Source organism: Cornus florida, unplaced genomic scaffold, assembly GCF_030987335.1.
Source record: "Cornus florida cultivar Cherokee Brave unplaced genomic scaffold, ASM3098733v1 CherokeeBrave_3.0.0_Hap2_Chr06, whole genome shotgun sequence".
NCBI lineage: Eukaryota > Viridiplantae > Streptophyta > Magnoliopsida > Cornales > Cornaceae > Cornus > Cornus florida.
The window spans coordinates 83,738,428-83,754,181 of NW_026775576.1; the positions used below are offsets into that span (position 1 = coordinate 83,738,428).

The 15,754-nt window shown below is 35.2% G+C and overlaps 2 protein-coding genes across 6 annotated transcripts; both read right to left on the reverse strand.

Annotated features, from left to right (window-relative positions):
* Positions 1-1,158: 1,158 nt before the first annotated feature.
* Positions 1,159-11,476, reverse strand: LOC132312441 (putative dehydration-responsive element-binding protein 2H). Of its 5 annotated transcripts, none has more exons than XM_059810816.1 (4): positions 11,042-11,476; positions 7,349-7,598; positions 5,520-5,769; positions 1,159-2,462 (listed from the first exon to the last, which is right to left on the reverse strand). In XM_059810816.1, the coding sequence occupies exons 3-4, from the start codon at positions 5,585-5,587 to the stop codon at positions 1,871-1,873; spliced, it is 660 nt and encodes a 219-aa protein (XP_059666799.1). In that variant the 5' UTR covers positions 5,588-5,769; positions 7,349-7,598; positions 11,042-11,476; the 3' UTR covers positions 1,159-1,870. The 5 variants fall into 5 exon arrangements, 4 of the variants coding, with proteins under 4 accessions (XP_059666799.1, XP_059666798.1, XP_059666797.1 ...); XM_059810815.1 differs by lacking the exon at positions 11,042-11,476 and adding an exon at positions 7,982-8,269; XM_059810814.1 differs by lacking the exon at positions 7,349-7,598.
* Positions 11,477-12,748: 1,272 nt separating this feature from the next.
* On the reverse strand, positions 12,749-15,029 carry LOC132312443 (dehydration-responsive element-binding protein 2C-like). The gene is made up of 2 exons (XM_059810818.1): positions 14,807-15,029; positions 12,749-14,296 (listed from the first exon to the last, which is right to left on the reverse strand). The coding sequence occupies exons 1-2, from the start codon at positions 14,827-14,829 to the stop codon at positions 13,291-13,293; spliced, it is 1,029 nt and encodes a 342-aa protein (XP_059666801.1). The 5' UTR covers positions 14,830-15,029; the 3' UTR covers positions 12,749-13,290.
* Positions 15,030-15,754: the final 725 nt, after the last annotated feature.

A 15,754-nucleotide genomic window follows, 5' to 3' on the forward strand; every position in this document is an offset into this window, starting at 1 on the left:
TCATAACACTTTGTGTTTTTTTTTTTTTTTACTTATTTTTTTAATAAAGAATATGGCATAAAATTATCGGTAGATAAGGATAAATGAGATGTTCAATTAATTATCCTATGTGGGGTTAGCCTAACAGATAAGAACTCGAACATGTTGTCATGAGGACTTGCTCGGTGTATGTAGTTTGTAAAGTATTGCGTGTGTCTTGAAGTGAATTAGTCTCCCCGTAAAATATGGGAATATCTCATCTGTAAAAATATTTATAGCTTCAATTAATTTCTTATCAAATTCCAATTGTTAATGAATAATATATCTGAATTATAGGATGAGATTCAAATCATCATTCAATCAATTAAAAGGTCTTTATATGATTCAGTTGATAAGATGAAATTAAGTAGTGATTAAAGATTTTGTGACGTGGTCATGAAACTGTGTTCCTTTCTATGTGACTTTGGGCAAGGCCCAATCCAGTCCATTAACGAAGTCCACTGGAGCAGAGGTAAGCCCACAAGAGGGTTTATACAGAAAAAGTAAAAACAAGTTATTTTGTTGCCCTATAATCACGTTTGAATAAATTCAATTAATATTTAAAATGAGTCTTCACTTACATAAATTAGAATTGTTTAAACTCTAAATCATTATTCAAACGAAAGTACAAATATCAATCAACCCTCTCTATTTTGTTTTTGTTTATTTTTTTTCCGGGTAAATAAGTGAAAAAACTGTACATGGGGCATTCCCCAGTGATCAAGATGGGCCAAAAGCCCATTACAAAACAAACAAAGCCCAGCATATGTGAAAGATGTCCAAACCAAAACTTAAAGAAACATGTAATCCAACCCTTTTATGCCTGGAAACAATATAAATTTTATTTTCGGTTATGATAAAGTAAAGCTCAATTGAAATTATCTTCCCAAAAAATAAGCTCAATTGAAATTAGTTTCCGGCCCAAAAGTACCATCCAAAATAACTTGTAATAATAATAATAATAAACGCATTTTATTTTATTATTATTATTTTTTTAGTCATGGAAAATAACACATTTACATCTTTTGTGTTTACGACAATTTAAACCCGAATTCAAATAATTTTTATTACTTTTTTTACTGATCAATACTACATATCGGTAAAAACATAATCCAAATCCCAAGATAAGATGAAACATGATTTATAACAGGTAATGAATTCCTTGTAATTCCAAGAGAACAGAATATATAGGTTACAAAGATGCAAAATGAATAAATTACATTCAGCTAGCTCACAAAGCAAGATCACAACTGAACAAGAGTGAACTATATATATATATATATATATATATATATATAGCGTCAATATCTTTATATTTATCCATGTGACTTCTCTGATATGTACAAGAAAAGAACAAAGAAATCCAAACCATAATCAGCTCCACAATTTTAAAACATATATGGACCATGAACTAACACACACCATTCTAAGAACTAAAACTAACAAAATCCACTGAAGTATCCATTCAACACCACCAGGCTTCACTATCTCTATTCATACACCGCCGATCACCTCAAAATCACAAATCTGATTCCGAATTCGCAGGCTCTTCCTCGCCAGCTCCAAGATTGTAATCCTCCTGTCTGTCCGGTTTCAAGAAATCCAAACCATAATCAGCTCCACAATTTTCCTGATTCAGCACTGAAGGCATGTCATGCCACTTATTGTTGTAGCTGGAGGTCCCCAAATGAGCAACATAATTACCCAAGTCATTCGAGGCAGGTGGACCGCAAGGGGAGAAGAACAATTTAGAGTCCCAAGTAGCTTTTCCACATTGAACGTTTCGTCTGCTCTGTAGTTCTGCAAGGCAGCCCCTGTGTCCGAATTGAGATTCACATGCTCTTCCACTGCTTCATTTATGGAACCCTTCGATGGACCATCCCCACAGAGTGACAATACTACCGTCACTTAGAGGCTGTTCCATTGCTTGTTGCTCCATCACCAGTGAGCTAGCTTCGTGGAATGCCGAAGCTCCATCACCATCGGTTCTTGACTCTTCTGCAGTAAGCAAATTAGTGGAGATGGAGCTTGAAGCTGTTGGCATCGAAGAAGATCTATTCGATGACTCGTTCGAACAGTTCTCTAGATAGTTGAGGCGGGCACAAGCACCATAAATGGTTCTTGCTGCTTCATCATACGCAAGAGCAGCTTCCAAATCAGTTTGAAAGGTGCCCAACCACATCCTCCTCTTACCCCTCTTCGGTCCTCGAATTTCGGCCATCCATTTTCCCCATACCCTTTGCCTTACGCCTCTATAATTGCAGTGCAAGTTGTCGGGTCCGCCTTTACCCTTCATACAACCCCTTTTCGATCCCTTGCCCGGAACTCTGCATACCGGCTTGCCTTTATCATCCAAAGAAGCTGAATTGCCATTGTACTCTTTCCACTCCGCAAGAGTCTCGGCTAAAGTTTTAGACCTCCTTGGCTTCTTGTTCCGATGGCTTCTTGTTCCGAAATAATCCAAGGGTAGAGAAGCTAAGTTAGAAACTTGAACAAGAAAACACATCCTTTTAGTTTTATATACAACACAAACAATACCTCAATAACCTTCAAAACAATAGAAAATTGAAAACACTAGTACCAGAAAAGAGTGCTTGGTTGCAAAGAAATTAGGCAGAAGAAATGAAAAGATAAGAAAAACAACAAAGCTGACATCAGTTCCTTTTCTTTTAACTTAATATTGAAAACTCCCAACCAACCAAAACCACACCAAATATGTTCCTTATTTTCTTGATACCCAATAATATCCTAAAAAGATTTCATTTCTTTGTTGGTACCCAAGAAACTGAAACCAAAACTGACTTTCCATATTTAGCAATTTCTCAATAAGACTGATGAGTATAATTAAAAACAATCAAAATATCAACCCAACTTCGCCAGAGTTCAATAAAAATGTTTAAATCCTTAGCTGTCAATGGACTAATAAACAATTTTGACATCTAAAACAGTTTATCAATCAAATAACCAATTCTCACAGGGGAAAGGGAAAAAGAAATAAAACTCTAAAACCCTATATTATATTAATAATAAAAAATATTTAAACAAAATCTAATATTCTACAACCCAATATTCAAGAACAAAATTGTCTTCCCATCAAGAGACTCTAATGCTATAAAAAAAAATTAAGTTACCAGAAAATCAATATTTAAGCAAAACCCAATATTCGACCCACCTCACTTTTACTATTTTTTTTTTTTTATCTTATTCGGTTTGGAGGAGATTACTATGCACTCCGTATACGTATTTGAAAACATTTCACGATTTTATACAACTTGTCATGTATGCATTTTTTAATAAACTATTTATCTCAAAAATAGTTCTAATTTGAGATTTCAACATTATACAATAGGGCGTTTAGAGGATGGGATTGAAAAAATTATAATATACAGTCACTCAAACTTTTCACCCACACTTTTGAAGTTATATATAATAAACCCATATGCATCTTAGATATGTGATTAACATACTAAGATTTAGTTACTAGAACACTACACCTACAAAATCACTACGCTTCTGAAATCTTCTCTTAATCTAATCAATTTTTACATCCTCTTCAAAGTTCTAAAATCCTTCTATTTCTTCAAAATCTGAAATCTTCTCTTAATCTAATCAATTTTTACATCCTCTTCAATGTTCTAAAATCCTTCTATTTCTTCACAATACTCCATATGACCATACTTCCTTATTATTTCTAATCTTCTATAGTTTTGAAATAAAAATATATAAGAAATAAAAAACAAAAGTAATATATGTGTGATTGAATTTTTAATAATATACTTTTTAAATATATACTATATTATACCCGAGCGTTATTTAAATAAAAAAAGTAAATTATAAGTGTACAGTTATTATCACATATTTTCTCAATGTATTTTTCTAACTATACCCTTGAATACATTCAATCCAACTTCATAATTTTAAATTTAATATGAGAATACAAATAAATTTGAATATGATTAAAAAAAATTCCAACCAGCCAACTCTTTTAAGTTACAAAAGTCAGAAGATAACTCACCTTGAATATAAATTTTGATTGAACTATACTACTATTTAACAATTTCTCCATTGAAAAAAAAAAGGTGCAGAGGACAATAGAAGCATAGTTTTGTAACACTATCTTATAATATATTTCAAAAAAAAGAAAAGAAAAAAAGATTCAAGATTGTTTAATTTAAAAAAAACAATAATAAAAGTATTTTGATGGTTTGGTGTGGGAGAATTTTTAGACTGTACGACACGAGTTTGGTGATTTTAACTTTTAGCATTTCAATATCTATGTTTCCTGTCTCATTAGAAATCATCCTATGTGATAAAGAAGCATCTAAAAGAAGTTTTTTTTTAGTTTTCCTGAAAAACAAGTACAAGTATCATCTTGACCTTTTACTCACCAGAATATGTATTTTGCCAAGAGGATTTTAACACAAAACGGTCCTTGTGTCGAACTAACCGCAACGAACTTAGAACAAGAAACTGTCAGAATTTATTATTATTATTATTATTATATAAATATTTTTAGTACAGTCAGCGACTAATCAGTGACATGAGTTTTAAGGAAGCCTCGAGTACACGACTTTATGGATACTACTGTTTCACAAGCACAACAATTGAGATGGATTGCTCTGGACAGTTAAGTTGAATTTCGATGCTACAAATAGAGCTCATTCAAAGGAAGCTGCAACTGGTATGATTCTCAGTAAATCAACCGAAAAGGTTTTAAAAGGGGCCATTCACTTCTTCCTAAGGATAGCATTAGCCATAATAGCCGAGGCTAAGTCTGCTAGATTGGCCTTGGAAATGGCATAAGCAAGGATTTTACAGGGTGGTTATGGAAGGGACTGCAGTTTAATTCGGCCAACGAATGTTGTTGTAAATATTGCTTCAATTTATAAAGACATTCATGATATTATGCGATCGCATAGCAATGGGAGAATGGAATGGCTCAAGAGACAAGCAAATAGTATGGCGCGTGATCTTGCTCCATATGCAATTCAACAAAGAGCCACGATTTGTTATTCATATGTTTTTCCTGCTTTCATTGAAGAGATGGCAACGTACGAGAGATTGTAATTATCTTTGATCTTTTCTAATGAAGCTTTTAAAAAATAAAAGATACTGTCAGATTAAAAGTTCATAAAGAAGATGAAGGTATTACCGGGAAAGAAATTACCCGCGCAACACACACACACACACAAGATATCATGTCAGTTGCAGACTAATGACCTAGCAGCTTCTAGAAAAAAGAAAAAAGAAAGGGCTGCATGTATTGTGCAACATTTTGCTTCAACCATCAGAAATAATATGTTCTGTGGAAATGTGTCGTAATCTGAAAGATCTACTGCATAGTAATACAAGTAGTTCAACCATCAGTACAATGTGAAGCAGCTTATAACCTAATCCCAAAAGGGGAAAGAAAAATTAATGTGAAGTGCATATGTAGGTCAAACGATAGAATTTTCAAAGCACCAGTAATACAGCTCCAATTAAAATAAATAGGTACTTACAGGCTCCAAGTTTTACTCTTCCCCTGAATTTTCTGCATGCCAAGAAATCGAAAGAGCACAAATATCATGCCGAGTTCTCAAAAAACAGGTGCAATCATACTTGATTTCATTGACCTTATTCTGAGGTTTGAGATGGAAATATTCTCCACAATCTCAACTTCATTGTATACCAAATGCATGGCTATAGCCTCATTCTTAACTCTTAAGCGCTCCACAGCTTGCCATGAACCATAATGAAATGTCTCCAAAGCTGTTTGGTGGCCATCAAGAACGAAGTCAGAATTGTAAAACAGAAACAATATTGAATATGAAATTTTTTTTTTTCCCTTTTTCTAACAATTCTCAAAATCCTGACCTAAGAGTTTGCTACACAAGCCAACTCTTTAAGTTACAGAAGTCAGAAGAAAACACACCTTGAATATAAATTTTTATTCAACTGTACTACCAAATGACCTATGATATTATTGAACAGTTTCTCCAATAAATAAAAAAATGTCTAAAGGAGAATAGAGGCATCGGTTGTGTAACACTATAGTTCAAAAAAAAAAAAAAAAAAATGAAATAAGGAGATTTTTTTTTGCTATTCTGACATGAGTAAGGTGGTGGTAGTATTTCAATATTTAATTTTTTTTTTCTTTCAAAATTTATGTTTCCTCACTCATGGAAATCATCCTATGTGATAAAGAAGTAGAATGCTATTAGCAGCACCTAAATGATTTTTTTTTTAGTTTTCCTGAAAAACAGGTACTAGTATCATCTTGCCCTTCTACTCCAGCACCTATTGTGCCAAAAGAGGATGTGATGTAGGACACAAGAGCAGCGTAAACACAACCTTATGGGTACCTACTGTTTTACAAGCACAACAAGTGAGATGGATTGCTGCTATGTATGAATGGGCAGTTTAAGTTGAATTTCAATGCTACGTATAGATCTCATTCAAAGGAAGCTGAAACTGCTATGGTTCTCAATGACTCAACTGGAAAGGTTTTAAACGTGGTCATTCACTTCTTCCCAACATTAGCATCAGCCTTGATAGCTGAAGCTATGTCTGCTACATTGGACTTGAAGTGGCAGAAGCATGGGACTTAACAGGGGTGGTGATCGAGGGACGAGGGGACTGCAGTTTAATTCAGCCAACGAATGTTGTTGTAAGTATTTGATTCAATTTATAAAGACATTCATGATATTATTCGATTGAATAGCAAGGGCGGAATGGCATGGTTTAAGAGACGAACAAATAGCATGGCTCATGATCTTGCTCAGTATACATTTCAACAAAGAGCCATGATTTGTTATTCAGATGTTTTTCCTGCTTTCATTGAAGAGATGGCGACGAGTGATTGTAATTCTCTTTGTTCTGTTCTAGTGAAAGCTTTCTTGCCTTAAAAATAGAAAAAAAACTGTCAAATTAAAAGTTCATAAAAAAGATGAAGATATTATGGGGAAAGATATTACCCACGCAACAAAGACACAGACACACACACTCAATATCATGTCAATTGCAGACTAATGACCTAGCAGTTTCTAGAAAAAAAGAAAAATGTGGCTTTTATTTGGAAATTTTATGAGGAAAAAGAAGGGGGCTGCATGTATTGTGCAACATATTGCTTCAACCATCAGAAATTATAAATTCTGTGGAAATGTGTGGTAGTCTGAAATATCTACTGCATAGGAATACAAGTAGTTCAACCATCACTGCACTGTGAAGCAACCTAATACCTATCCCAAAAGGAGAGAGAAAGTATAATGCGAATTGCATACATAGGTCAAACAATAGCATTTTCAAAGCACCAGTAATACAGCTCCAATTAAAATAAATAGTTACTTACGGGCTCCAAGTTTTACTCTTCCCCTGAATTTTCTGCATTCTGAGGGGTCGAAAGCGCACAAATATAATGCCAAGTTCTCAAAAAGCAGGTGCAATCATACTTGCTTTCCTTGACCTTATTCTGAGTTTTGAGATGGGAATATTCTCCCCATTCTCAACTTCATTATCTACCAAATGCATGGCTATAGCCCCATTCTTAACTATTAAGCGCTCCACAACTTGCAATGAACCATAGTGAAATGTCTCAAAAGCTGATTGATGGCCATCAAGAGCCAAGTTAGAATTGTAAAATGGAAAACTATATTGTATATATATTACCGAACAGTAGATTAAAGGGCCATTTATTTTCACGAAATTGAACCCATTTCTTTTGTCTTCCATAGCAAATAAAATAAGTCTACTTTGACCTGTCAAAGTATTGATAGGATTGCATGAAAGTTTAGAACAGAAAATTTTCAGTGCATATATATGTTGCTGTAAAGTAAATTAAGGGCTCGAAAAGGGGTTGTATGAAGGGTAATGGAGGACCCGAGAACTTGCATTGTAATTACAGAGGTGTTAGGCAGAGGATATGGGGAAAATAGGTTGCTGAAATTCGAGAACCAAAGAGGGGTAACAGGATGAGGTTGGGTACCTTTCCAACTGCTCTTGCTTATGATGAAGCTGCAAGAACCATGCATGATCCTTGTGCCAGCCTCAACCATCCAAATTACAGTTCTTTGAGCGACTCATCAAAGAAATCTTCTTCCGTGCTAACAGGTTCGAGTTCTAATTCCACTAATTTCTGCACTTCAAAAACTGATGGTGACAGACCTTCTGCCTTCGATGAAGCTAGCTCACCAGTGAGTCCAATGAAACAAGCCACGGAATATGAAGCTGCTTCTTGGTTTATTCTAAGAACAAGAAGCCACGGAGGTCTAAAACTTTAGCCGAGACTCTTGCGGAGTAGAAAGAATACAATGGCAATTCGGCTTCTTTGGATGATAAAGGCAAGCTGGTATGCAGAGTTCTGGGCAGGGGATCAAAAAGGGGTTGTTTGGAGGGTAAAGAAGGGCCCGACAACTTGCACTGCAATTACAGAGGCGTTAGGCAAAGGATATGGGGAAAGTGGGTGGCCGAAATTCGAGAACCCAAGAGGGGTAAGAGGATTTGGTTGGGCACCTTTCAAACTGCTCTGGAAACTGCTCTTACATATGATGAAGCAGCAAGAAATATGTACGGTGCTTGTGCCCGCCTCAACTATCCAGATAACAGTTCAAGCGGGTCATCGAAGAGATCTTCTTCCATGCCGAAAGGTTCAAGCTCCAATTCTACTAATTTGTTCACTGCAGAGGAGTCAAGAACCGATGGCGATGGACCTTCGGCATTCCACGAAGCTAGCTCACCGGTGAGTCCAGCGAAACAAGCCATGGAATATGGAGCTGGTTTAGTACCAAAGGGCTCAATATTACAAGAGCTAGTGGAAAAGACTCGAAATCGATGGTAATGGACTTCCGTCGCCCTCTAGAGCTGGTCCATCAAGTGGTTCAATGGAGCAACAAGCAATGGAACAGCCTCAAAGTGATGGTAATACAGTGTTGTCACTCTATGAGGCTGGTCCATTGAAGGGTTCAATAAACAAAGCAGTGGAAGAGCATATGAATCTCAACTCGGACACGGGCTACCTTGCAGAACTACAGAGCAGACGAAACGCTTGATGTGGAAGAGCTACTCGGGACTCTAAATTGTTCTTCTCCCCCTTGCGGTCCACCATCCTCATATGACTTGGGTAATGAAGTTTCTTATGACTAAACAAAATAAGGTCATTTGAGGGATTAGAGCAATAGACTCAATTACAGTTCTTTACGACGACTTCAAAAACAAAAATGTCGTAGTTGTTTGCGCATCATGTTTCAATGGGAAAGAACGACATATTTTTGGGCATGCGGAGTAGAAGTCCAGAATTAGAACATGGCTAAACCCTTGTATAAACAAATATATAAAAGATGCGTCTTTAACCTGAAATTTCTCCAAGTTATTATGCATAACCATGGCAGTGTATTATGACATTACGAAGTCATATTACCAGGTTAAATACTTTTGGGACCAATTCAACCATCAAACAAGGTGTTGTTCTCACTTATGCCCCCTCAGATTCTTAAACATCAATTAAACCAAGGCAATTCAAAAAGTTCCGGCAAGTTCATCCTTATAAAATTCCGAATTGACGGAGCTTCAATCATGACAAGCAAAATATTCCAAGGTTTTAGGTTTGGATGAGTCCTCCAAATTCAGAAAGCAAGAAAGCTCAGATCAGTCTGTTTGGATATCAATGCCAACAAAAAATAATGAAAAAGAATAAAGTCAAGCTAAAGGAGGCAATGAATCACACTAGATTAATAACAATAAAGTTTCCTTTGGTTTATGAGGCAAGTATATCCTAAACATAATATTGAAACCCGAGACAAAAAAGTGTAAGCGCCACAACTCACAAGAATCTAGATGCTACAATTTTGGTTAATGGTAACTGTTCTTAAGTTCTGTAGAATGAAAATATTGTAACTTGCTTGGTTTGTTATTCAGAAAAGAGTACTGAAAGCTAAAAAACTGTATAAAAATCTGTTTGGTTGACAGTTTCTGAAAACTAGTTTAAAAAATGCATGTTTGAAGAGAAGTGTTTTTTATAGTTTCTTTAAAACAGTTTATGTTTTTTGAATTCTCGAACAATGTTTTGAGAAAACTGAATCAAGCAGGCCCTTATTTTCCCAATTTTCATAAAAGATCATATCAAATGTACAGCCCCTTTGTAAGCACATGGCCCTAAGAAACAACCAAATAGTGCAATATCAACATCTTTTCTTCTTCTCACTCAAACTCACCATCTAATGCTGCTTGTGCATCCATATAGTATTGGTGGATATTTCCAGCAAGACACAAATAGAAAGCTATATTTATCATATGAAATGTAAAGTTTTCAAAATAACATAGTCTATCGTCAGTATAATTTTCCAATTTTTCCCAAACTTCACTAGCCTTACAATTCGTAATAATAACGTGCAAGCCTAACCGGACAGTTTGCACTCACTTCTTTTCCTAGTTCTTTTTTTCCCACTAAAAAAACAGACACAAATTTTACAATAATAAAAATCATTATATATCATGCATTCACATCCTCTTTCTAGAAGTATCACTCACAAGTTTAGTAGGCCACTAAAATTTCCTAGATATCTACTTCAAGCCTAATAAATCACTTATTCTCTAACAATCAAAACATATATACGTGGGACCGAAAATGCTCAGTGCTGGATTATGGTGGTGCTCTAAGAGGCCCGACACCATCATCCTTCACCAAAATACAATATATATATATATATATATATATATAGACTTAGCCGTATATAGCACAAGTTAACATCACATATTCAGATGATGAAATATGGTAATCTAAGAAAGGTAAATTAGATATTTAAAGATGTATTTGGGCACCAAATTATGAACGTTGATCAAAAATCCCCAAAGAGGCTAAAGAAAAAAATGAAAACGAAAAATAAAAAAATACTCAGTAAAAAGCAAAAACAAAAGTTTACCAAATTGCGATAAAGTAAAGAAAAAGTGATGAAAACGAATAAACTAGTGCAGTGATTAAAAAAAAAAAAAATCCAGGAAAATACAAGAAAATGTAAAGCAAAAAAACACAGGCGTGAAGCAATTGGACCTGAAATTAATAGAGTGAACTTGGACTCAAATTCCGGCAAAATGAACGGACTTGATGTCAGATTCCGGCGAAATGAGAGCGGTAGAGAACTGATTGGCGGTGGTCCATGGAACACCATGAACGAAGTCTTGAGTAGTGTAAATTTTTCTTATTTATTGCTTGGGTAGGTCGGTAGGCTTGTGGCACAGTCAATTCTAGTAACTCTTTCCAAATACACGAAGTATATACGTGCTGCAGGTAGAGGCACGTAACAATACACCTTTTTTTTTTTTTTTTTAATAAAGAAATTGTTTGGGCTAAAACAGTAATTCAGAGAAATAATTAACTTGCAAAATAATACTGTATCTTCTAGTAAAGTTATGTTTATTTAATTTTTTTATTGAAGGATAAATTGGAAATTACGTTTATAATAAAATCAAGACAATATAAGTTAGGAGTACATGTTACTATTGAAAGAAAAATTAAAAATTATATCAAAAAATATATTAGACTAATTATATTTGATGGCACGACAGTTAGGAAATAACATGTGCAAAGAGTGAGTATGGGCCGGCTAGAATAGGAGAGATGTGTGTTGAGATTAAAAATGATCATATTTAAAAAAATTATTCAAAGTAAACATATGCATAATGTTCAAAGGTCATGAGCCAATATATATATATATATATATATTAAGTAGTGATATAACATTAGATAATTGAATATATTCAATTATTTTATATGAGTAGAGATTAAAATTAACATGGCATTATGTCATTCCTCTCAATTAAGAGGAGTTCTTCATAGTGTTCATTTATATGTGACTTTGGGCAAGGCCCACTCCAGAGTAAAGCCCAACTGGAATTCGTATTTTATTAAAAAAAACACACACACACCTCTTATGTTTCAGGTTTTTTTTTTTTTTTTTAGGTCATGGCAAATAATTAAAATCAGAATCTGGATGATTTTCCCTATTTTTTTTCTCTCTCTCCAATACGTGGTAATGTTTGATCTCATAATTTAACTTGTGTTATATCAACTCATTTTTAATCAAGCATGAAATTATTTTGCAATCATCAAAACAAAAACAAAAGTGAATAGACTGATGTGACACCTTCAGAACCATAAAACCTTAGAAAGATTAAAAAAAAAAAAAAAACCCTAAGAGAAATAATTTCTTAACCGCCTCAAAAAGAAATGAACATCCTCATCTTTAAACTTTAATATTTCATTTTAATAAATTGAATAGATACCACCCAAATACAATACAGGAGGTTATACTATTGGGCTAATGCCCCATTGGCCCACTATTTGATTCCCTATTTTTAGCAATTTTCTTACTGAATTCCTTCCTTAATGAGTGGTTTAGTCATTCTGGACTGTTTTCTTCCCTTTGTTTTCATACTGAATTCACACTACTCACACAGTCTTCCACTAATATTCTACTACTGCTGAAAAATAAAAATCCACCTCACAGATGACATGACATATTGGTATAAACATTGCTCCCACATAAACAAATGATTATTTTCCGATTCACCATTACAAGATGGATGGTAGCATCGTATCATCGTTTTGAATTTGAAATTAAAAGAAATTTAATTTAAATTTTAAACTTCCAATTTACAGAGATGCAAAATTTGCACAATCCACTGAGAACTTTTATTGCCTGGTGATAAAACCTGCCAAATGGCCACATAGGGCATGGGCTGGTTCAGAAGGAAAGCACCAGGATAGACAGACACGGTGATATGGGAGAAGAGGAAATTCAATATGAACAAGTCACACACAGCTCACAGAGCAAGATCAGAAACTCAACACAAGAAGCATAAATGTTGATATATTTATTTATGCAATATACTTTTTATGTAATGATAAACGCGAACACTGCCATTCATATTGTCTTCCCTAGTATGTACAAGAAAGAATTGCCTACAGGTAGAACCATCATCAAGTATCAAGTATTAGTCACACATCAACTCCATTGCTAAGATGGACCTTTCCAATTCAAAAACATATGGAGATATTTGAGAACGAAAGAACTGGGAAAGAAAAACATCATCCAAATAACAAAGATCTCTGAGAATCAAGCTTGAGAGGTAAAACTAAACTAAAGAACATGAATCCTCCGAATCGCCTCTTGTTGAAGAGAGTATCCATTTAACACCAGCTTTACCATCTCTTTTCATATGCCCATACACCAGTATGCCACCAATGACTTCAAACTCCCAAATCTGATTCCAAATTCAGAAGTCCCCAAAATTGTAATCCTACTCTCTGCCCGGTTTCAAGAAATCGAAACCATGATCAGCTCCATAATTTTCCTGCTCACAGTGCATATTTTCAAATAACTTTGCATCCCAATTCTGCAGTTGGTATACTGAATCTGAATGCCTTTCATGCCCCACATTGTTATAGTTGGACGCCCCCAATTGACCAACATCATTACCCGAGTCATGCAAGTATGCTGGAGCAGAATAGGGAGAAGTTAAAACCCCAAGTAGCTCTTCCACATCGAACATTTCATCCCAAAGTAGCTCTTCCACATCGAACGTTTCATCCACTGATAAGTTATGCAAGGTGAACCCATTGTCCTGATTGATATCCGTAAGCTCTCCCATTGATTCATTCATCGAACTCGTTGATGGACCAGCCCCATAGGCTGACAGAAGTGGATTACTATCAATTAGAGGCTCTTCTGTTGCTGGTTGCTTCATTGAGCCCTCTGATGGACCAGCTCTATACGGTGACAGAAGTCGATTACCATCAATTGGAGGCTCTTCCACTGCTTCTTGCTTTAATGAATCCTTTGGTGGACCAGCTCCAAATGGTGACAGAAGCCTATTACTGTGGATTAGAGGCTCTTCCATTGCTTCTTGTTTCATTGTGGAATCTGAACTCGAACTTGTTAGCACCGAAGAACTGCAATTCGGAAGGTTGAGGCGAGCACAAGAACCATACAAGGTTCTTGCCGCTTCATCATAAGCGAGGGCAGCTTCAAGGGCAGTTGGAAAAGTACCCAACCAGAGCCTATTACCCCTCTTGGGTTCTCGAATTTCCGCTACCCATTTACCCCATGTCCTCTGCCTAACACCTCTATAGTTACAACGGGAGTTCTCGGGTCCTCCTTTACCCTTCATACACCCCTTCTTTGATCCCTTGGCAGGGACTCTGCAAACTGGTTTGCCTTTATCTTTATCATCATCCAAAGAACCATGCTCCTTCCATTCTGCAATTGTCTCAGCTACAGTTTTCGACCTACGGGGCTTCTTCTTCCTGGAATAATCCAAGGGCAGAGGAGCTACGTTAGAAACTTGACCAAGACCCATCCTTTTAGTTTTGTATACAAAAAACAACCTTTCAAGACAACAAATTAGGACAATGGTATGGTATATACACTCTCAAAATCCAAAAACCGAACTTGTAGATCTTAAAACAACAATAAGACTACCAAACCCTAATTAACCTCCCCAATCTACACAAGGATATGCAGCAAAACTCCAAAATTAAATAAAGTTATTCACAGAAAATTGAACACTAATTAACATTCCAAGACTCGTAGGGGGAATAATGAAATCAATCTCTAAAACCCTAAAGTTCTAGAAAACCCCAAGATTTATCCAAAACCCAAAATTCAAAAACAATTTTTTTTTTTTTTTAAATAACATAACAGTCTTCCGCATAAATGCTATTATAAATCTAAGTCTAATGAAAAAAAAAAAACCCATTATTTGTGTGTGTTTGTGTGTAAAGAGGAAATGAGGAGTAAGATTATAATCGACGCACCTCTGGATAAATTCGGACGCCATGTGAGAAGAGAGCGCTGAATAATAAATCCGATGTGTTTTGTGAATCTGCGATCAAAGATTGCTTCTCCGCGACGAAACTAGGGTTTTTTTTTTTTATCACTCTCTCTGGGTTCTTCTCGATCAATTTAAGATTTGTTGTTCGTCTTCAGAGTGCTTTCTTCTCTCTTCAACCGGAATGAGAGAGTAAAAATCGAGCAGCGGCTGAGGCTTGTTTGAGGTATTTATAGCCTTCTCTAGATTTTTTTTGACAGCAAATATACATATCATTGACACGTGTCGACCGAAGCTTCATGAACCACACGTGGCTGTTCGGCCTGGTTTCCTTCTCTTCGGTTTTTTATTTCGCCGAAATTTCTTGTTGTCTTTCGGCTATTCCAGTTTCTAGAAGTTACTCTAATGCCCTCAAATGTACTCGCTTTTGACGTGCATTTCAAAGAGTCAAAGAGATGCGGATGTCATTCATGACCTTTGGCTTTAGTATTAAGACAGTCAAAGTTAAATGTCAAAAGTTATTGCCTTCTTGTTGTATTAGATACACTTAAAGAAAACCTTTTAAGTAAGAAATTTGAATTAATGCTAATTTAATACTAAGATAGTACAATTAAATTAAATTTGAATAATTAGTGGGTCATTGAATCAATAATATAATTTTTTATTTTTTATTTTTTATTTTATTTTATGTTTAAGGAGGGGGAGAGAAAGGGACTTATCTAATCCAAATAATATACTTATATATAGTGAATATGATTTTTTTTTTCTCCTTCTCCTTAATTTTTGAACTTTGACACAAAAATTGACAACATAAGCCAACTGTTAAGGGCCCGTCTAGCACGCGCATTATTTTAAGTGTTTTGTTTTTGGTTAAAACAGAAATAATTTTTTTGCTATAGGAATGTTTTGAAAAAAATCGAAAGCACGTTTGGGA

What these genes read in the sequence shown, in the direction of transcription:
- LOC132312441 (XM_059810814.1), bottom strand. Translation starts at nt 5,587, where the DNA reads ATGATATTTGTGCTCTTTCGATTTCTTGGCATGCAGAAAATTCAGGGG. An exon ending in AAGAGTAAAACTTGGAGCCT is followed by an intron (nt 2,463 to 5,519) that starts GTAAGTACCTAT and finishes TTTCGGAACAAG; the next exon opens with AAGCCATCGGAACAAGAAGC.
- LOC132312443 (XM_059810818.1), bottom strand. Translation starts at nt 14,829, where the DNA reads ATGGCGTCCGAATTTATCCAGAG. An exon ending in GCGTCCGAATTTATCCAGAG is followed by an intron (nt 14,297 to 14,806) that starts GTGCGTCGATTA and finishes GGATTATTCCAG; the next exon opens with GAAGAAGAAGCCCCGTAGGT.